The sequence below is a fragment of the Argiope bruennichi genome, chromosome 6 (genome assembly GCF_947563725.1).
Source record: "Argiope bruennichi chromosome 6, qqArgBrue1.1, whole genome shotgun sequence".
NCBI lineage: Eukaryota > Metazoa > Arthropoda > Arachnida > Araneae > Araneidae > Argiope > Argiope bruennichi.
The window spans coordinates 136,924,082-136,948,117 of NC_079156.1; the positions used below are offsets into that span (position 1 = coordinate 136,924,082).

Genomic DNA, 24,036 nt, shown 5'->3' on the forward strand with positions numbered 1-24,036 from the left:
CTTCTTTATCCTCGTAACAAAGTATTTTTTTAAAAAAAATCATGTATAAACTTTAAAAAAAAAAAAAAAAAACTAGTAAAATTTGAGGTCTTTTTATTGCCTACTTCTGAAACCAAACCTTTATTAGAAGTAAAATAAATTTTAAAAAGTATATTAAACTTATTACTTTGAACAGAAATCTGCTTTTTATGGAAAAGTAAGTTATAATAACTTCATACCTTGATCATTAACAAAAAAAAAAAAAAAAAAAAAAAGATGAAACAAAGTTGCAACAATAAAAATAGGTTAAGATTCACTTTTGCAGTGATTGTTGTAAAATATATTTAAAATATTTTTTTTAAATTGATTAAAAATTAATAAAAAAAATTGGTATAATTGAAAAGACAATTTTTTGAATTCGCGATAATATAAAAATCATTTTAGTGTTTTAATATGTAAAATGCCATTCTTATTCATTCTAACTGAAGTTTCAAAAAAATATCTTTTCGAGGTGCATCCTGATTATTATCATCCTGTAAAGTATCGATTGCAGCCTTAGGTCAAGCAATCAGATATGTAAAGCGTCAAGGGGCGCAGACACGTCCTCCTTCATTATTAGTAGAGATGAGTGTTCGGACTAAACTTGGCCCTAGTTTACTATAAAGCGGATGCATAAAATATTTTTTGTTCATATTTACCCATCAATTCTGAATCTTCACTAATCACCGGTATTCCCAATTTGTTCATTCCAGTATTGATGACAATGCGGTTTAAAACTTCTTGGAAAACTTTCGCTGTGGATAAAATTTGGATTATATCACTTTCAAATAATAGAGAAAAATAATCACATTATAATTGCGATAATTTCAAGTGATTCATACATGGATGTTTACCCATGCGTTTATTTCGTTCTCGCCTTTCTCATATACATAATGATGAATTAGGGTTTTTGTTTGTTTGTTTAGTTTCGTAGAATAAAAATGAAAATTCAAATATAGCATTTGAACCAAACTTGTATATCAATTGGCAACTTATAAGATTTCAATTATATTACTTGCTGCGTTATTTGACTCAACATTTTCATTCTCATAGACAGTCTTTCCTTTGCAAGATTTAGTCAGAAATATGATATAAATATCATATATTAAACCTAACCCTTATATTGCAGTTTTGGATTATTGCAAACAACTCGTTGATTGATTTGGTTTAAAATGCGATTCAGATCTATGGTTTGAGTGGATGAAATCCGTCTGTTTGAATTTCTGCAATTTACAGTTATCGAATTCAAATACAGACGGATAATTAGTTTAGTCCAAAATCCTCAATAGATCTACGATTTCCATGGGGGGGGGGGAATCCACATACTTCACCTATTTAATTCTTTACTTTTTTTTTTAGTTATTTTGTTCATACATATATAGACGGGCAGTCCGACAAATTTAACGTATGCATATAAATTTTCCTTCGTTTTGTTTGCTCTATTTCCATAGTTTTTATTTATTCATTTTTTTACGGCGATGCCTAAACATTATTGTATGATTATTAATTGATCTATCAAATCACTTAATTTAGATACAATAGAAGAGGCGTCATCTGGTGGAAATGAGTTAGGAAAAAAAGTTAAAACAGGATTCTATGATAATGTAATGGTGTATAATCAAATACTGTCGCAAAAAGGGAGATCTGTACATGGTTAGCGTGGCTGAGAGTGTGCGAAGTCCGCGGTTCAAATCTCAGCAACAGGCATTACATTTAAGGTTGGACTTTAATTTAAATTTATTGTTATTCATTAGTTAATGTAATAGAAGCTTCTAGAATTTTCTATAAACTTTAAATAATTCCTCATTATTCTGTGAAGATATAAATTTGGTGTTCCACTAGCAGTGGGATCATTTTTTTAATGTGCTTGTTAGGAGTAGCTTAAAGCGAATAAACTTGATATTGTGTTACTTTCTGACTTGCTATTTTTTTGCGCCTTCGTGATAAGTTTGCTGGAGCCGCCGGGTAAAAACCATTCAAGCGTGGATTCCGATGATAGTACTCGTTCAAGCCGTCGTTTAAGAGGATTACCTCCTGAATTTTAACTGTATTTTCCAGAGTCAAGACAACGTTCAGAAATGCCCGAAGAAGTGAAACAAACGCAAACAACAATATTTACGCCCGTATACCAACAACTAAGGAGCCCATCACTATTTCGGTGAGAATTTGGAGAAGATCCTAGCAAATGGCTCAAAGAATATGACAATGTGGCTAAATTTAACAAATGGGACGACATGATGTGTTTAGCAAATATTTATTTCTTCCTCAACGGCACAGCAAAGCAGTGGTTTGTTAACCATGAAGATGCCTTGAATTCTTGGAAAACATTTAAAACTGGACTGACTTAACTTTTCGGTGATCAGCAGAAATATAAGAAGAGAGCTGAGAAACAATTAGAATATCGAGCTCAAAGCGTGGGTGAGAGTACGCAGCCCTATATCCAAAGCATCTTAGGACTTTACCAAGAGGTAAACCCCCTGATGCCGGAGAATGAAAAAGTATCACACCTGATGAAAGGAGTGGCTGAAGATATTTGTCAAGCACTATTAGCCAGACATGGCCACGACAGCCGATTTTATAAAATGGTGCGACTACATCGAGGACATGAAGCAAAAGAGGGTCGGAAGACGAAAATTCGAAAAAGACTTCCCAACGTGGTACCAATGGCCGCTATGAATGAAGAACCCGACCTAGTATCTCTAATACACAGGATTGTGCAGGAAGAAGTCCAGCGGATAATTAGACCAACAGAGGAACTTTTGGATGTACATCCACAATCATTGGAAGAAATTAGTACAAGAGGAAGTTGGAAAAGTTTTAGCGCCTGTTTCTGCAAGACCAACGGAACGCCGCCAACGCACTAGTCCACGCCGAGCTTACAGTGCTATAGCGCAGAGTCCTCGGTCCATTCCATCGACGCAACCTAGAAAAACAGACTTATGGAGTAGATAGTACAGACCAGTTTCCTTCCATTGTAGACGTCCAGGACATGTTGTACATTACTGCAGAGAAAAAAGAACTATCTTCAATGACTCAGAATCTCACAGAATTTCACCCAAGCTACGAAGATTACCGACGTCAGTCCTCACCCAGTCCATCTCGAGGCCGATCTCCAACACGTCGCCCTATCCTCTATTCAATCTCCTAGTTGTAGAAACGAGGAAAACTGAACGAGGCGACCTTCCTGAGAGGTGAGGCCGCATACGATGAAAATCCTCCATCTGCCTTCAAAATATCTTGAAACCACCTCGACGTAATGATAAATAGCGAGTCGATACGTGCTCTTGTGAATTTGGAGTATCTTTTTCAGTCATTTTAAATAAGTTTCGCCAACATTTAAAGAAAGTTCTGTTCTCTTATGACAAAAATGTCGTTCTTAAAGTCGCCAATGGAAGTTTTGTACGGTCAATGGGAAGATGCATCCTACGAATTGCCATAAACAACCTAAAATTGTCGTTCGAATTTGTAGTTTTGCAGTCATGACGTTATACTTGGATGGGACTTTCTAGAAACCTCTCAAGCAGTCATAGACTGTGGTAGGAGTGAGCTGTTTTTTGAAGACTTCTGTCAGGAATATTCAGTGCCAGGCACTTGGAAGTTGTATGCCATAAAAGACTGCATTCTGGCTCCACGATCTTTAACTAGAGTATCAGTATCGGGAGCACATATTGGTAAGGACTTTAACATATTTGTAGAAGGCAATAGAGATTTACTATTTACAGAGAATATTGCCGTGCCTACCACAATCATCTCTTACCATAATACTAGAGGAGAAATCTGGGTCACCAATGCACATCTTGAAAAACAGATTATTCCTAAAGGAATGTGCATCGGTCATACTGAGTATCTAGATGAAAATAATTTATGCGCAATAACGGATGAACAAGATAGTCGCAATCCCTTGAAAAAGACATCGGAACATCTTAGCGACTACTCGCTTATGGTAGCATCTGGGTTAAGCGATAAACAAAATGACGAACTTCTGAAACTGTTTTCTGGAGTTTTTACCGAAAAGGACAAATCAAAAATACACAGACGAAAGTCAAACACCGAATTATTACTGGTGACCATGCCCCTATTAGTCAAAGAGCTTACCGAGTATCACAAACCGTAAAGCCCATAATTCATGAAGAAGTGGAGAAAATGCTTAAGAAAGGTATAATACGACCATCTGAAAGTCCATGGTCAGCTCCAGTAGTTCTTGTGAAGAAAAAGGACGGCAAATGGCGTTTTTGTGTAGATTATCGTCGATTGAACAAGATCACTAAGAAAGATGTTTATCCTCTATCTCGAATTGATGATACACTTGATTGTTTAAAAGGGGCAAAGTTCTTTTCTTACATGGACTTACGCTGTGGTTACTGGCCGATCGAAGTAGACGAAGCAGATAGAGAAAAGACGGCTTTCGTAACTCCAGAAGGTTTATATGAATTTAAAGTCATGCATGCCGTTTGAGCTGTGGAATGCGCTTGCGACATTTTAGAGAATGGTGGATAATCTTTTACGCCATCTAAAGTGGAACATATCCCTTTGTTATCTCGATGATATCATTATGTTTTTAGGGACATTTGAAGACCACCTTACTCGGTTAACGACTATTTTGAAGTGCATTCAAGAAGCAGGTCTTGTACTCAATCAAAAGAAGCGTCTTTTCGGTGCTCGAGAAGTAGAGTACTAGGACATCTTGTATCCAGAGAAGGAGTTCGACCGGATCCCGAAAAAGTGAGAGCCGCAAGCAATTTTCCAGTTCCGAAAAACGTGCGTGACTTAAGAAGCTTTCTAGGTCTCTGCTCATACTTCCGAAGATTTATTAACGGATTTAGCTATCGGACTGAACCATTGCAACTTCTGTTAAAAGGTAGCGCGAAATTTAAGTGGGGCTCTCGAGAAAAGGAAGCGTTAAGCACTTCTGATCTAGTATTAGGAATGTATGATGAAAATGCTCCTGCGGAAATTCATACGGATGCTAGCGGCTATGTTGTGGGAGCAATTTTGGTTCAGATACAAGATGAAGTCGAAAAAGTCATAGCATATGCGTCCAGAACCTTGACGAAAGCAGAAAAAAAATTACTCTACCACTGAAAGAAAATGTCTGGCCGTAGTATGGGCTATCAAGAAATTTCGGCCATATCTTTTTGGGAGGCACTTCACTGTTGTTACAGATCATCATTCACTCTGCTGGCTCATGAGTCTGAAGGATCCTTCCGGACGACTCGCCCGATGGTCACTTCGACTTCAAGAAATGATTTTTCTATAACGTACAAAACTGGCAGGAAACGGACACTGACACTGACACACTATCAGGAAATCCAGTCGAAGAAGAAACTCCTATGTCAGAGGAATTTATTGTTGCAGCTATTGATATGAACTTAGCCATCGAACTGAAAAAAGATTCAGATCTTTCAAAAGTAATCCTTTCTCAGACCACTCCATCTACTGTCAAGAAAGAATTTGAAGTAATTGACGGAACTTTATACAAAAAGAATTTTGATCCGGCGGGAAAAACACGGCTACCAGTCATTCCCAAACACCTACGTATGGACATTTTGAGACATTTCTATGACACTCCACTCCTACAGCCGGACATCTTGGTTTCGCAAAAACATATGACAGAATCCGAAAAAGATTTTATTGCCCGAGGATGTACCGTAATATCGTTCGATATGTAATGCATTGCCGTGAGTGACAACGAAGAAAATCTAGTCCTCAACGTCCTCCAGGATGCTTGGTTTCCATCCAACCAGCTATGGCACCCTTTCATCGCATTGGAATCGATCTTCTTGGATGATTTCCGAAATCTACCAGTGGAAACAAATGGATCGTCTTCTGCACAGATTACCTGAAGCGTTTTGCAGTGATAAAGTCGTTGCCAACAGCTGAAGCCCCTGAAGTGGCCAAGTTCTTGCTTGAATAAGTTCTATTGAGACATAGAGTTCCTCGAGAAATTATCACTGATCACTGGACAGTCTTCCAGTCGAAACTAGTTTCATCCCTCGTCGAACTATGTAACATCAACCACCGCAAGACGACAGCATATCGCCCACAGACAAATGGATTGACGGAGCGCTTTGATAAAACTTTAGCTGATATGTTATCCATGTATGTTGATACAGAATATAAAAATTGGGATGAAATCTTGCCATTTGTAACGTTTGCGTACAATACTGCCAAGCAAGAAACCACTGGTTTCACACCTTTCTATTTATTGCATGGACGATAAGCGGAGACAACGCTAGACACAATGTTACCATTCTGTCCTGATGATGTGGATGACAGTTATATTTCAAGGATGAGAAGCCAAAGAAGCAAGACAATTGGCCAGACTGTGGACTCTGGAATCTCAAGATAAAGATTGCCGACGTTATGACTCTAAACATCGAATGATATTCTATGCCCCTGGAGATCTCGTGTGGATTTATATCCCTGTCCGAAAAGTCGGTCTCTCCGAAAATTTTTTGAAGAAGTTTTTTGGTCCATATCAAGTGCTTCGCCGGTTATCAGATACGACTTATGAAGTTCAAGACTTTGATCCCTCCTCTCAAAGAAGAACGCAAGAAGCTATAGTGCATGTTTTGCGTATGAACCCCTAATATGATCTAGATGAGCAAACTCTAAATGAGGATGAACAAAAACAAGAAGATGCTATTGATGAGAAAGAAGACATACATACTGGACCCATGACTCGTGCAAGAATGAAAGCTCTTAACACAGTTTGATTTTTTTTCAGCGAGTCGCTGTTCTTTTAAGAGGAGAGTAATGTCGCAAAAGAAAAAAAAAAAAAAAAAAAAAAATCTGTACATAGCGTGGATGAAAGGTAAAGTACGAACTTGCGAGGTCCGTGGTGCAAATCTCAGCTACGCGACAATACATTTAAGGTTGGACTTTAATTTAAATTTATTGTTATTCATTGGTTAATGTAACGGAAGCTTCTAGAACTTTCTATAAACTTCTAAATAATTCCTGATTATTCTGTGAAGATATAAATTTGGTGTTCCACAAGCAGTGGGATCATTTTTTTAATCTGCTTCTTAGGAGTAGCTTAAAGCGAATAAACTTGATATTGTGTTACTTTGTGACTTTTTTTTTTTTTTTTTTTTTTTTTTTTGCATCTTTGTGACAATACGTTATGACTAAAATGTAGAAGATAACATAAATAAAAATGCTTTTAAAAACAAGCACCAATATAGCGAATAATTTCTTCATATTAAAAACCCATTAAGTGACGATGAAAAGGAAATCTTTAAAAAGTGATTAATAAGTAAAATACATTAGGAATTTTACTAAAATTCCTTTGGACACATCAATTCAATTGAGTAATTCGCGTTTTTCAAAGTTTTTGTTTTGATCTGCATGCATTTAATTAAAAAAAGAATTATTTTCTTCCTTTTTGAGCTCAAATGTAAAACGTGCTTTTTAAACAACTTTTTTAATAGCATTTTTAAAAACATTTTTGAATTTAAATGACTGCTATAAGGACTTGCAGAACGAAGAAATTTTTGTTTGAGAATTTTATAAAAAATTATTTTCAGCTGTCTAATTGAAATTCTCAATATTAGCAAAATTTCATTCACATAAATTATTCCCAAGAATTTTTTAAAAACAAAACTCGTTATCATCTAATAATTCCACCTTCATGTCACAATCGTGCAAAGTGATCACTTTTAACGGAATTTCATTGTGGTCACAGACTTTCCCAGTTTAAAATGAAGCTCTGGGGAATTATTCATCGCAATGGCGAAAAGATAATCAAATGTACAGCATTTTTAAAAAAATGGTCTGTAGAAAGCAATTGATGTATGATATACTGTTTTAATATTATTTTCTATAATTCATTAGAACAAAAATGTGCCTGACCAGAATCTAAATTGGAAATACAATCTATTCTATGATATTTTTACAAAATTATTTCAAAAATACTTACACGTTGCACCTGCTGTTTTGTTAATTGCAAATACAATACCTGAAAAGAAAAATGCACTATATATATATATATATATATATATATATATATATATATATATATATATATATATATATATATATATATATATAATGATATTTTAAAATTTAATTTAATTTTAATTTCCTAAATATTTAGCCTTATTCAGCCCATGTCAAAGTCATTCTAAAATATTTTCTTATTTCCTGATCCCATTCCACCTTTTCTTTTTAATTAATTCAAGGTCAATTAAAAATGATTGCATCAGCGATTCCCACGTGCCGAGTGAAGGGATAGAGAATCGCTGATGTAAACAGATTCTTCTAAAGGATCACTGTGTTTCTCTTTTCAGGGTGGACACGTGTGAGAAATTCCAATCAGGAGCGACACGTGTCAAATCACGTTATATAAGACAAGGGATAAAAGATGAAATAAAACAACACCAAAAAATTTGGAAGTCTCTTCACTGTCTTCGAAAATGCATTCTGATTAAAAATTTATGTACTTACATTTAAAGAGTCGACAGGATTTACTTGTGCAAAATTGTCCATAGAATTAAAATTAAATCCGTGGTAGAGGCAATGAAAATGAATGACGCTACAGCGCCTTCCGCCGCTGATGCTTTTCGCCCAGCTGCGCTATTTCCGTGGCGAAGCTCTTTCACCGCCTTACGCCGTTCCAAGACGCTGAAATTCTTTGTGCCTGTGACCCCATCCAGATCACTTGTGTGTTATATTATCTCCACAATATAGTCATCGCCTGCTTTACTCGCCAGTGATCTACAGTTCCAGTTCAGCGCTCTAAATTTCCTTTTGTGATTTCTTAAAAAGTGATTAGTATTTCCTGGCTCAACGGGTGACAATCAAGATTTATATTGTGTGTTTTTCTTTTGATTTTCATATTTAAATTTTAGAATTATTGCAAGTTATTTTGTAGTATTATTTAAAATATTGAATTTTTAGACTTTTATCAAGTATATTTTTTAAAATTTAATGCATAAATTAAAAAGTTTTTTATGTGAAAAATACTTTAATGTTGTTAATATCTGGAAAAATAACTGACCAAGATAAAACAAATGTATCTAACCCACAAAATTCAAAAAATAAAATTGATAAAGAAGAAAATGATCAAATAGAACTCTCCACAATCCCTTTTCATCCCGAAAATGGGATGAAAATAGATTTATGATTGGGATATTTCAATAAAATTTGTCAAGTAAATAGCAAAACTGATTTGTGGAAAATTAAAAATATTGCTAAATTTCTAAAAGGGTTAGCTTTTACTCATTATATAAATAGTTGCTTAAATATTGACAATTTTGATTAATTATGTTGTGTATTAACCATACAGTTTATCCAATCCAATATTGTTAATTTTTCTGGCTTTTCACAACTGAAATTTGATTAAAAAAAGGCTAAATTGGTTGATTATTTTCATAAAAAATTAAATTGTGGCAGACATTTGGGCCTTAATCCACAACCGGTTTTAGAAGGCCTTAACTGATGGACTGCCAGCTCAAGTAAACAATTTATTAGCATAAAAACTCCTTCTACTCTTACAATACCTACTTTTTGCTTACAATAACAACTAAACTATTAAAAATGGAAGAACCTTCAGAACCAAATCCAGGGAGGAGAAATGAGACCCGATTCAGAGCAAGGCAATCAGCACCTTTTACACCTAGGTATAATTTTAATTATAGATTTCAAAATTCTTTTCTACTTCGAGCTCAAAATAATTTTACCAAAAATTATCAAAATTCAATGAGGCTACGTCCTAAAAATTTCAATAACTATGGTCATAAGTTGCATTTCCAACAGAGATTACCATCTTCTCCATGTAGAATTTGTACTCAAAAAGGTATTCCAAATGTTTATCATTGGATGCAAGTAAGTCTTTTTCATCAACCTCAATTTATGACCAAGATTCCAATAACAGCCAATTTGACTTCCCCGTGCATAGAAGTCCCTCTTGGCTGTTCACAAAATCCTGGAACGAGACAAAATTCTCTTAATGAGACCCCTGACCCAGCACAATGACAATTATTAGTGTCCAGACATATCTCAACTTTACCAAGTCTAGCTAATTTGGGAAATGTTTATAATCCTCAGACCAATGTAAATATTGTTATTGACACAGGATCCACTCTCATTTATATCTGCAGATATTGTGAGAAAACTTAATTTGACAAAAAATGAAACAAGCTCATAGAACGTTCCAATTAAGCCAAATTTGTGGCATATATTTAAAAATTGGCCAAATAAATAAGAAAATCAAATTATATATTATGGACAATCCTTTACCATATATCATTTTAGGACTTTCAGATTGTAATTTATATATATTAATTATAGATTGTGATAAAAATAAAATATTTCAAAATGGAAAAATTATTACCAATTTGCATACCAATAATAATTATATGTCTTTACATATTGTTGAAAATAATAATACTGGTGATAATAAGGTCAAGGTAGTGAATACCTCAGAAGAAATGTTTTCCACCTTTGACTGTAAACAAACTATCTGAACCTGTGTTATCAGTGGTGTCCGAATATTCTCATGTGTCTGCAAAAAATAAATATGATGTTGGTAGAATAAGAATGGAACCCCCCTAGAATAAATTTAACATCTGATTTACCAGTTTCACAAAGGGTTTATAGAACCTCTACTACTGATGAAATGGAAATAAAAAAGCAAATTAAAAATTTGTTAGATTCAGGTTTAATAAAAGAATCTACTAGTAACTATTCATTGCCTTTAACTTTAGCATGTAAAAGAGATGAAAATAGAAAAAGTCGTCTTTGTATTGATTATCGTAAAATTAATTCTCTTTGTAAATCTGAGACAGAGCCTCTATCTAGAATCGATACTTTATTAGATAAATGAAGCACTGCTAAAGTTTTTTCAACTTTGGATCTTGCATCTGGATATTGGCACATACCCTTGCATGAACGCGATAAACATAAATTGGCATTTGTAACTACTGAAGGTTTACATGAATTTCAAGTCCTACCTTTTGACTTTAAAAATGCACCTGCAATATTTAATACAATGCCCGAAAAAATTATAAGGACACGCGAAAAATCTCCAAATCTAGAAGCCTTGTTTACAGAATCGTATGCAAATTTTTGCAGCAAAAATAGAAGAAAAACTAAAATATTTTATGCCTAAAGTAATTAAAATTTTCAATTTTAAATCTGCTAAAATTTAAATTTTGATTTTTAAACCTAAATGAAAACGGAAAAAAGTATAAGGACATTGCTTTTTCTTCAGTAATTATTTAAAAATTTGCATATTTGAAAGCATAAAATGACAATTCCGACTTAAAAGATTCATTTGCGAAAAGAATTTCCCACTCGTCGACTTTCAGTGTGAATTTTTAAACGATGCCCAAAGGAATTCAACTTTCTGACTCTGAAAAAGGAAAAATTGGTGCTTTTCGAGAATGTGGATTAAGTGGATGGGAAATTTCAAAAAGAATCAAGAGATCTAAAAGGGTGGTTTATAATTTTCTAAAAACTCCTGGGATGTATGGTATGAAAAAGCGAACTGGGAGACCAGAAACTCTCACTCGTCGACAAAAAAGAATGATTGTAAGGAGAACTTGCGAGAAAAGAGAAACCACAAATAAAGTTAGACAAAATTTGAGTTTACCATGCTCAACAAGGACTGTTCAAAATGTTTTGAGTAAACATCCTCAAGTTTCTTATGGGAAATTAGTGTCATGCCCCCCCTCTTACAAATCATCATAAGAAAAGAAGAGTTTACTTTGCCAAAAAATACATTTCTCTTGGTCAAAAGTGGGCTGATGTAATTTTTTCGGACAAAAAAAAGTTGAATCTTGATGGACCTAATGGTTTTCGTTATTTTTGGTATGATCTGCCAAAGACCAAGGAAGTGTTTTCCAGGCGTCAATATGGTGGTAGCTCGGTTATGGTATGGGGCGCTTTTGCGGCAAATGGAACCACTCCAATTGTATTTATCAACCATAAAATGAATTCGGACAGGTATGTTGATATGTTAGGAGAAAGTTTGTTACCTGAAGCGCCACTAATTACTTCAGGGGACTATATTTTTCAGCAGGATAATGCTTCGAAACACGTTTCTGCGAGTGCTAAACTCTGGTTTGAAGCTAATTCTGTAAATTTACTTGATTGGCCGGCGAGAAGCCCCGATCTTAATCCAATCGAAAACTTATGGGGACTTCTAGCCCGAGAAGTTTATAAAAACGGCACACAGTATCAATGTACACAAGATCTTGTCGTCGCTATCAAAGAGGCTTGGAAGGAAAAAAATATCTGTGGACATTTTAAAAGATCTTTCAGGATCTATGACCTCTCGGATTATTCAAGTGATTGAAAAAAAAGGTAGTTTTCTTGATTATTGAAACATTTTTTAAGTATTTTACAACATGTCCTTATAATTTTTTCCGTATTTCCTTTAATGTTAAATTTTGTAAAATCAATATTTTGAAGCTAAATTATGTTTTTTATGTGGTATAAGTGTTATCACAAAGTTATGCAGAAGAAGTAAGAAATATAAAAAGTTCATTTAGGTGAAATGGAAATAAAGCATATTTTCATGCAATTACATGTTGTCCTTATACTTTTTTCACGCACTGTAGAACTATTCATAGAATTTGAAATACGCATAAATTTTCAAATTTTGCATGTCACTATTTTGATGACATAGTAGTTTTCTCTAACTCATTAGAGGAACACTATGATCGTTTAAAACAGATTTTTCAAATGTGTGAAAAAAAAACATTAAATTAAAATTTTCTAAATGTGTGTTTGCTCAAGATAAAATTAATTTCTTGGGGTATGAAGTCAAAGAAGGATGCATTTCTCCTGATAATCATAATATTGAAAATATTAAAAAATTACAACCTCCAAAAAATGTTAAACAACTTGAGGGTTTTCTTGGCTCTGTAAATGTTTATAATAAGTTTATTGATTCTTATGCTAAAATAGGGGAATCCTTAAATATCTTCTTAAAAAAGATACATCATGGCAATGGACAGAAGACTGTCAAAAGGCTTTTGAAATGAAGCTTGATTTATAGATTCACCATTCAAACCTGGTGACATTGCAATGTGTGAGGAATTTAACTATCCAAATCGTTGAAAATTATCTCCAGTATTTTCAGGTTCATATGAAATAGTAACTAAAATTTCAGATGTAAATTATGAAATAACTAAACCAAACGCATTAACAAACAAAGCTACTGATATTGTCCATGGATCAAAATTAAGAACATATTACCCACCAGAAAAATTTAAATTAAGTTATGAATAATAATTTAAATTTAAAAAAATAGTATTTTGTTTCCCATGTTTCTTCCACATAAACCCCGACTTAGGTTGGCCCGTTGTCTCCGCTCAAAAGAGTTCGTGTTTTTTCTTTTCTTCATAATGATGATGATGTTGCGATAGGCGCCATCACAACATAAATTCAAATGCAGCAGTCTTATTGAGATGTGAGTATAGGGCCAACCTCACAATTAATTTCTATCTCTTTCTATTTTTATCCCGGATATGTTGTTTTATACTTTGGAAACAAATATTCCTGGATGAGAGTAGAAAGAGAATAAGAATTATGTCCCCCCTTCTTGATGCCCTAATTTTAGGTCATTAAGTTCACCCACTACTAGAACTTAGTGGACAAGGTTTAATTATTCACCACTAATTGGTTAACTAGTGGGTTAAATTTTTTCTTTTAAAATTACACATTTTTATGTCATTTGTTTTGAGTATTAATGTTATAATAAGAGTATTTTGAATCTCATATTTATTATTTTAAGATTCAAGTGTTGCATACAAAAATCAGAACTATGTTGATATTTTATTGTAAGTTCAATTTGTTATTCCATTATTTTACATCCAATTTGATAATTTTGGTGAGCTTTCTACTGTTTAAAGGACACTGTGTGCAAGCATTCTTTAGAGACATTCCTCACCAAATAGAGACAATCTTACAGAGTGAGAGACTATAGACTGAGTTTCTGCAGAAAATCATTTTTATATTGCACATTTTAATATTATTATTTTGATGTTGTTGAATATTTAAATTTATCTAATATTTTCACAGATATCATTTTATCTTTTTTATATTCTAAATAATCATGTTCAAAATGATTTCTGTATTAATGGTAAAAGTAAGAGAAACTTAGGTATCACTTGTAATATGTCTTTAAATTTTAGTTTCTTGCTTGAACACCACTGTAAGGTTTGGCTGTGTGTTGAAGGGTCCCGACAGACTTCCACGTCTTGCGGTAGGGGAAAAATTGTAATGATATTTTAAAACTTATTTTAATTATAATTAATTTCCTAAATTTTTAGCCTAATTCAGCCCACGTCAAAGTCATTCTAAAATATTCTCTTATTTCCTGATTCCATTCCACATTTTCTTTTTAATTAATTCAAATGAAGCTTTGTAAAAATGATTGCGTCAGCGGTTTCCACTTGCTGAATGAAGGGATAGACAATCGCTGATGTAAGCCGATTCTTCTAAAGGATCCCTCTGTTTCCCTTGTCAAGGTGGACACATGTGAGAAATTCCAATCAGAAACGGCACATATCAGAAATCTCATGTTATATAAGACCGGGGATAAAATGGGCATCAGCTTTTTTTCTTTTCGCTCTGCGTTATGTGTGTGCTCGTCGCTCCTGCTTGTACATTGTATGTGCCTCTCCGTAATAAAATAGAAAGTCTCTTCACTGTCTTCGAAAATGCCTTCTGATTAAAATTTGTGTGTGTGTGTGTGTGAAGTGTTATTGTATGTACGTGCTCCTTTTACGTACCCTTTTTAGGCTTGGCCAGGTTTCGTATCTCCATCTCAGGTGAACCAGGCTCCTAATTAAATCTTATCCCATTTCTCTAAATAGTATAAATATTGAAATGTCTCATTATATGTCATCTTAATAAATTAATTGTTTGTTAATTCGGATATTATTATTCCCTTTTACAAAAATTTCACTCTACCCCTGGACACCTACAGCATAATATTTCATCTTCTCCGTGAAAAAGTCAGTGAAATAGAAATGCAGCTTCTCCTCGTTCACACAAATAGAACCTCATCACATCGCGGATGAAAGGAACGTACAATGATGAACGATATACAGAGATTCTCAACATGGAATGATTCAAAAAGAGGAAGCATTCGGAAGATTTGATCGATGAAAACTCCATTCAAGAATAGAGAAATACAGGAATTCATGAGATGTAATCCTTCTCATCATGGGATGCAATCAAAATTCTTTACTATATAAATAATTGTAAGTAAATATATATATAAAAAGAAAGAAAGAAACGTATAGAAAAAATTTAAGGTATTTAAATTTGTGGAAATTTTTAATTTCACTTCAAAGTTGCAATATATATATTATTTAAATTTGCCTACTTCGATTTTTATATATATGTTACTCATGATAAAGTGATCTACTGAGAGATGAGAAGTTTAACTGGTCTGTCCATATTTATCAAGTAATCTGATCATTGATTATTCTTCACATTCATTCTCATGTCTCAAGAGGACGGCAGATAGGCGCAGTGGAAGAGACCCCCCCCCTCTTCAAGTGCCTGCAGTTGTTCACAGCAGCATGATTATAATCTGACCAATGTTGTTCAGTGTAATAATAAAAAAATCAAAAGGACCAATCAGAAAATTCAGCTTAGCTAAATTCCACTATTTTGACATTGTCATGATTTGCTAAGAAGCTATAATGAATAAAACTTTCTTATTAAAACCAGAATAAATTATTAAAAGTATTCTTTATACATAAACGCAAAAGTCACCTAAAAGACTATATTGAAAGGATGTACACGTCCTTTCACAGTATAGGTAATTATTATCAAACAAAGTATAAAAACGATATCTACTTACCAGGATCGATTCCAGTTCCACCTAATTCTTCTTCATCATCTTTAAAGAAATCAAAAGATTATAAATGAAAGAAAATGCATCGATCGGTTTATAAGATCTTTTTTTGATGTACAACAGTAATATTTTTATACTACAGAGTGAACTTGATCAATTCTGACAAAAGAAAGAAGGTGATAGAAAAGCCCATAGCGACCATAAAACACTATAAATTAAATGTATATATATATATATACTAGCGCATCTTCAAGCAAATTAAGCACAATTTCCAAAAGGACAATTAAAATACTTTAAAATTACATCTGTTTCATGAAGATCCATGGATTTAAAGGCGAATAATAAGCTCCAAAACGTTGGCGGAATTCAAAATCGATGCGTCGCCAAAATTTTTAATTCTGAATTTCGAAAACACCTTACAAGCTACAATTTTTCAAACTTACCGAAAACTTGTCCATGCCATCGGCTTTGAAACGAGCCCAGCATAAATCATACAAATGCTTTATTTCAGATGAAATTCAGTCTTTCGTTGATAATACGTCACGGAAACCAGCGGTCATTAAAAGAGACATTCGGTAAAAATTCGCCAAGCAAAACAGTTACGTATAAATGGAAAGTATGCAAATTCGCTGTTACGAACGTTTCTGAATATGTAGATGTATTGTAACCTACCTGTGCGAGCTTATGACACACTGGTAGAAAAGGCCGCTGATTATTTCATTCGCTTTTCAACCTTTTAGATGTTTGTAGCTGTTATTGTTTTAACATTTCAGGAGGTCATCTCAGCATGACCTTCACGTTGTGCTAATTATTACTTGCCTCTGAACGGGTATTTCTCGTTTCACAAACGAAGAGTACGCAGATATTTATTTAATGCACGGATTTTGCAAACCTTCCGGGAGCTGAAGAAGAGTATCGTCTGCGTTATCCAAATCGTCATGCACCTAACTCTGCTGTATTTGCCGCAGTTCATCATAGACTAAGGAAGACTGGTTCGTTTCGTAAAATGTTTGAAAAAAGTAGGAATCGCCGATCTTCCACCGATGAGGAAAGTTTACTCGCCACATTAGATGAAAATCCAAGTGTGAGTTCCCTTAAACTTGCTAATGAATATGGAGCTTCACAAAGTACAGTGATGGAAATCTTGCACGAAAACGAGCATCGCCCATACAATTTTACACAAGTACGAGAATTACGGAGTTCAGACTTCCGAAAGCGGGTAACATTTTGCCGTTGGCTGTATCAAAGAGATATCAAAGAAAGACATCTCCTTAGAATCATATTCTGAACAGATGAGTCAATTTTTACTCGAGATTGCATTGTCAGTTTGCACAGTTGGCATCATTGCGCTCATCAAAATCCGCTCGTAACGCGGAGCTCTTCGTTCCAGACACGATTCAGCTTAAATATTTGACTTGGAGTGGTCGGCGAATGCTTAATTGGTGCACATGCCACTTGACAAGAAATGCGTATTTGGAATTCTTGGAACGTCATCTACCAGAATTACTTAGTCATTTCTGCATCCAAACGATGGGGAATCATTCTCCAATAAGATGGGGCCCAAACACATTTTTCAATTTATTCAAGATTTCCTAGGTGAGCATTACCCATGATAGATTGTCGTAAGAGTCGATTCGTTGGCCACTTAGATCACCAGATCAGACACAAATGAACTTCTGTGTTTGGGGTTTTCAAAAGCAAGAAGTTTACTACTAATTTAGAAGACTTAAGATGTCGGCTCGATGAGAAGATATTAAAAGTTAGGAGTGAACTATCATTGAAAAACTGTTCAATCCATTCGAAAAATGCACAAGAACATGTATCAGGTGTGGAGGCAAGCAATTTTAACAGCAACTTTAAATTCCTTACATTGTTTTAAGTCTTTTTTTTGTATTTTTGCATATTTCTTTGTGAAAAGTCATACTACTTTTTTTTCCATTGTACTTTTTTTCCCCCCTATTCTCAATAAAAGTGTTATTTTTCTTATTTTACTTAAGCCTTTTTTTTTTCTTGTTCCTAACTTAAAAAACAGGTAGGAGGTGCACAGGAAATTAAAATCAGGAATGGCAATAATCTCTCTTAAGTTTTCTTTTTTGACAAGCGCCGATTTCAAAATATGTTGCCAACAAAGGAATTTTTCCTGAAATAAAGTACTTATATGGTTTATGATGGGGTCATTCAAAAGCCAATGGTCTGGAAAAATTTTTGGTAAATTTTTCAAATTGTAATTTTCGGAATTAAAACTTTTGGCAACACCTCGGTTTTGAATTTCACCAATGTTTCGGCGCGTATTACTCGGCTTTAAGTCGTGTATTTTCATGAAATTGGTGTCATCTTAAAGGATTTTAGTTGTTCTTTTAAAACATGCGCTTAATTTGCTTCAAAATGCGTCCATAATTTTTTAAATTTGGATTTTTTTTCACGATTTTGAGCAAAATTATTGTATTTGCCATAACTTGCAAACTGTTGGAGGTGGGACAGGGTTGTTATAGTGTCCTTTGGTTCCCATGGGCTCTTCTATCGCTCTCTTTCGTTTGTCAGAATTGATCAAACTCACCCCGGATAATGTTCCTTATTGTTTAACTAATATAGAAAGGGAATTTTGTTTTTCGATAGCTACAATTGCTTTTAAATTCGTGATTGAAAAGTGTCTCGCTTCGACTGCGTCTTAACATGCTTGATGTCACACTTGAAAGCTTTCTTCCTCTTTCATTTTCGTAGATACGATTCTAATGAAATTAAAAGGGAAAATAATGAAACAAATGAACATTTCCTTTTTTTTTTTTTTTTTTTTTTTTTGTATCTGTGGAAACGCCATCTGTTAATTGTCGGGAATCGTTTTAAAAAAGTTTTTAGATGTATTCAATTTTTCCCTTTTAATCCAGTTTTGTCCCCAATTTTGGTTTCTGTCTATCTAACCATGAACACCATCAGTTTGAATGGTATTTATCCAATTCCAGATGAATGAAAATCATTCCATTTAAGATTCTGAGAATTTTGACGAAAGAATCCCGCCATTATAAAGAAATCATGCCAGTTTAGTAACGTGAGTGAATGCAGAGATTTCATTTTCAATGATTATTAAATACTAGGCGTCTTCGGCGGCCATCTATGTCCATTGATTTTTCACGACTGCATTTTATCACAATGGGAAAAAAAGTGTTATTTTGAAATTTTCTAAATGGGCGCTGTGGATCTGGCTGGATAACTCTGTTATAGTTTCCTCCTATAGAGAAAGTACAGTGAAGTTATATACACTCATGTCCAAAATTAAGGTCATAAAAATGTTTTTTAAAGTAATTCTAAATAGCTACCAGTAAAATTTAAACAAATTATATTTTGTATATTGTGAAGAACTGGTAACACGATATTAACCTTTGTTGTGAGAAAAAAATGTTGTTTAGCATTAGTTTTTGAGGAACTACTGAAATTAGACCGTTTAGGCATCTGGGAATTTTTCCTGCAATTTTGTGAATACCGCATTAAAACAAAAAAATTAACATGTTTCCAGTGAGAATGAGTTCTCATAATCGTTTAGACGATTCCTTGAGATGGAGAGCCGTTGGCAGGCTTGAAGCAGGGCAGTCTCAGGCGGAGGTGGCTCGATGGTTACAAGTGGCACGGAAAGTGGTATTTAGGTTGTGGAATCAATTGCAAACAAGTGCTACTGTAACCAGGAAGGCCGGCGAAGGCTGTCACAGAGCAACGACGCCTGCACATGATCGCTATTTGGCATTAAGCGCACGACGGCATAGGCTGACAACAGCTCCTCAACTTGCTCGTGACCTTGCTGCTGCGTTTGGAATAAGAATTTCCAGACAAACAGTATACAGACGTCTAGCAGTGAGGGCCCTTTATGCCCGGCGACCAGTTGAGTGCGTCCCTATGACTGCATCCAACAGAAAAGCCCGGTTGTTCTGGTGCCTAAAACATCAGTCCTGGGCACAGCAAGAATGGAGGCGTGTTCTTTTCAGTGATGAGTCGAGATTTACCACACAAAGTGACACTCGTCGAATCTTCATCAGGAGAGAGCGAGGAGTTTGCAATCATCCCTCCTACGTAAAAGAAATCGACAGATTTGGTGGCAGAGGAATCCTTGTCTGTGGTGGCATAATGTTGGGCAGTTGTACGCCACTCCACGTCTTCGATGCGGGTACTGTCAATGCACATCGCTATAGGGATGGGATCCTTGAAGCCTATGTGAGGTTGTTCCGGGGTGCTTTTGGCCCAGACTTCATATTTATGGACGATAACACGTGTCCACACAGAGCCCAGATCTTTGATGATTTTCTTGAGGAAGAGGATATTCGACGTATGGACTGGTAATCGAGGTATCCGGATCTTAATCCTATTGAACATGTTTGGGATGGTCTCAGAAGAGCCATTGCACAGCGTAAGCCCCCTCCTAATACCCTCCAAGAGTTAAAAGCAGCGCTTTTGGAAGAAAGGGCTTTGTTGCCCCAAGCATTTATTGACACTCTCATAAACAGTATGAAAGCTCGTTGTGAAGCCTGTATAGCAGTGCACGGTGGTCATACTCCATATTACACAGGCTTTCCCCAAGATAAATGCTTTATCTCTGATTCATAATGTATCACTTTTTGATATACCCTGTTTCTTAATTCCCAATTAAAATCTTTTCCATGTTGTTATGTGTCTATGTTCTTTCTTCCACTGTAGTGCTCCTCTGCGCCAAATTTCATAGCAACACGGTGAATAGTTTTTCAGTTTTTGCAGATTTTATGTTTGTGACCTTAATTTTGGACATGAGTGTATATTAGAAACTGCTCTAGAAAATGAAGGATGGTGGAGGGCAGGCGACCACTGATTACATAACTGGAGGTCATAAGCTTTTATATGACAAATTTGGCCAAGTTGTAAGGGCTGAGGTACAAGTTCATTGATTTTTCTAACTATTTTAAATAAATAGTCACATCGCCGGCTGTATTTAAGATATTAATTCATTCTTGTGAACAACTCTGATGAAATACATATTACCACTAGGGATTGCAATACCGGGATACCGAATACCGGTATTTTGAGCCATTTGTACAATTTTGTAATACCGGTATTCACAAGTTTAAATACCGTTTTTTCGGTATTTACTAGAAATTTTTTAAATTGTCTCCACTATATGTTCAGGGATCGCGAACATAGCAAAATAGTATACGTTTTTGTTTTTATGTCTCCCTAACGGGCGAAATTAATTAGCTAATTAATGGCTTAATTAATTACTTAAATCTAAATGAGAGAAACATGGATTATCCCTGAAAGAAAATATTGTATCCATAACGACTGATGGAGCAACAATTATGAAAAAAGTTGGAAAGTTGATTGGTGCAAATCAGCAGTTGTGCTATGCACATGGAATTCAATTGGGAGTAATAGATGTATTATACCAAAAAAAATAAAGAACAGAAGAATACAAATACTGTGGATATAGAAACTTCGGATTCCAACTTTGAAAAGAGTAAGAGTGATATTGACAATGAAGATAATGACAATGTAATTGTTGAAGAAGATATTGCTAATGATGATGAAATATTAACCTATCAAGAATTGCTTCCTATAATTTATAAAGTTCGAAAAATTGTTAGGATATTTAAACGTTCCCCTAAAAAAGGATATACTACTAAAATATATACTAACTGAAAATAAAACGGAATATATGTTAATATTAGATTCTAAACACGGTGGAACAGTTTACTCCTAATGATGGAATGATTTATGAAACTGAGAAATTCAATCCGAAAAGCAATAATCGACTTAAACCTGTAAATTAATTTTTCAGATAGTGAATTCGACTTAATATCCAGAACTATATCAGCTCTACTTCCAATAAAACTGACTATTGAGGCATTATGTCGGAGAGATTCTAATTTATTAACAGCTAATGCAACAATAAATTTCATGTTGCAGTCACTGAAAGAACAGCACACATCACTATCTGAAGAATTATATACTGCACTGAAAAATCGCACAGAAGAAAGGCATACCGAAATTGAAAATGTCTTATGGTATTTACATAATTATAAGGATTTTAAAAATGAAAATGAAAAAAAAGGAAAAAAATAACCAGTTCAAATCTAAATAAGTTTAGAGTAAATTAAAATTTTTTACCCAAAAATCTATCCACATTCAAAAGAATTCGGTTCAATTATCGAAGATTATGATGTCACTACTGTCGATAGTGAAAAGGAATTGTCTCTTGAACAAAAATTAGAATGAGCGATAAATAAAAAAATTTCAACGAACCAAAACACAATACAGAAATCAGCTATATCCCAAACCATCCGACGAGAAATCGATTTATTTGAAGATGAGGGATTTAGAGGTAAATACTTGGAAAAAGTATATATCGCACATTGTTAACAGTACCACCAACTAACGTAGATGCCGAAAGAGCGTTTTCGACACCTGGTAATTTTTACACAAAATTACTTCTCAGGCTTAATGACAGTACAATTGATGCATTATGTTTTTTAACATCACATTTCAAAAATTTGTAATAGTACCACAGACTGAATAGTGATATTTACACTTTTTTTTTATTTAAATAAATAAGATGTTTCTTTACTTTTTTGTGATTATATACTGTTATAATTTATACGCTACAAATTATTTTTTGTGATATTTACACTCTCTAACAAAACTGGAAAATAAAACAAAGAAACACCTGCGTTTTCTTTCTTTTTTTAAAATTTCTAATACCGGTATTAAGATTTAAAAAATACCGAATACCGGTATTGAACTTTTGGTCCGGTATTGCAATCCCTAGTCATGTTTTAATGCTGATGGTTCTGTCAGAACTTTATTTTGTGATATCTCACGAAAATGGAGGGCAGTGTGTGTTTTGGGGAGGATAGACAATCGTCGATGACATATATAGTGATCATAAGATTTCATATGGAATAGAAATGTAACAAATAGGGAGAGCACTTAGGCCACCTTGTGGCTGGGAAACAACCACCGCGAAAAAGAAAGCCGCAAAACAGAGAGTGATGGTTACGAGGACATCATTGTTTCGACATAGTGTGTCCCTAAAGCAGGAAGAGGGGTCGGACTTCTCCAAACAGATTTTCATAATCCTGGATATTGACTGCCGGTATAGTAGTGGATAAAAAAAAAAGATCGCAATAGGCTGGAAGATTCTGTTTCAATTTTTTTCCCTCTCAGAGATATCGAAGTAATGCTTTTAAATTTTCATTCAAAAATGGATTGTGGTTTGTTTGACCACAAATGACCAATGATGATTTATCTTGTTATAAGCTTTCATAAGAAATGAAAATTGGTGAAATCGAAATAGTGGTTTGGGCCAAGGATATAGATCTTTAACATTTCTAATTATTGTAAATATATAAATAGGTTACGAAAGTCGATCCATTTATTTAGGCTGGAAATACTGCCAAAATTATGTTTTGTGATAACTTTCTAAACTTTAGGATGATGGCGAGAACACGAGCGATCATTGATATGTACCGGTCTGAAAAAGTTTTTAAAAAATTTAGAAACCTGCACTGTAGTTGTGGCTGGATTAAAGTGTGCAATGAAGCAGTGTGTTTGAATCTTCAGCTGAATATAAAGATTGATGGAAAGCAGAGGACCATTAATAACTTATCTAGAGATGATGGGCCTTCAAATGAAACAAAAATTGGTGAAATCGGACATGTGGTCGAGGAGGGTTTTAATAATTATTTTATGTATATATATTTCATCAGTTCATTAAGTGAAAGAAATTATTCAGGGAAAAAAATATTTTACATCTTTTGAAAATATAATCAAATCAAAAGTTATGTCAGTTATGCATTACAGTTATTGTTAATTGTAATTGACCTTTTTTGTCAACCAGTTTACAGAGAATACTGATTGTGTTTAATTTAAATTTTGTATGATATTTGTGATTACTCAACAAGTTATTCTGAGACAACACATTTCGATTAACATTAAAGTCTCGTTATTTTAATTGCCTTCTATTCACTTTGGACATTGTGTGCCTGAACTGTCCAGATAGAGACAAATTGCATGACATCATAATGCCATTAGAAACTTGCATCCATCTTACAACTTTCTCGGCAGCTGCCATTTCACTTTCTTCATGAAACCACACATATGTTAAACAGAAACTTTTGTCCTTAATTTTCAACAATGGAAATGAGTCATACGATTAAATAAATAAAAAAAAAACAATGAAAATAGTT

At 34.2% G+C, this 24,036-nt stretch overlaps 1 protein-coding gene across 1 annotated transcript in view; it reads right to left on the reverse strand.

Annotated features, from left to right (window-relative positions):
* Window positions 1-24,036, reverse strand: part of LOC129971076 (uncharacterized) — a 40,284-nt gene that overhangs the window by 6,433 nt on the left and 9,815 nt on the right. The window contains exons 5-7 of the mRNA XM_056084547.1: window positions 15,845-15,883; window positions 7,940-7,978; window positions 678-773 (exon numbers count right to left, since the gene is read on the reverse strand). Coding sequence (XP_055940522.1) covers window positions 678-773; window positions 7,940-7,978; window positions 15,845-15,883 — 174 coding nt within the window. The remainder of the gene's footprint in view (window positions 1-677; window positions 774-7,939; window positions 7,979-15,844; window positions 15,884-24,036) is intronic.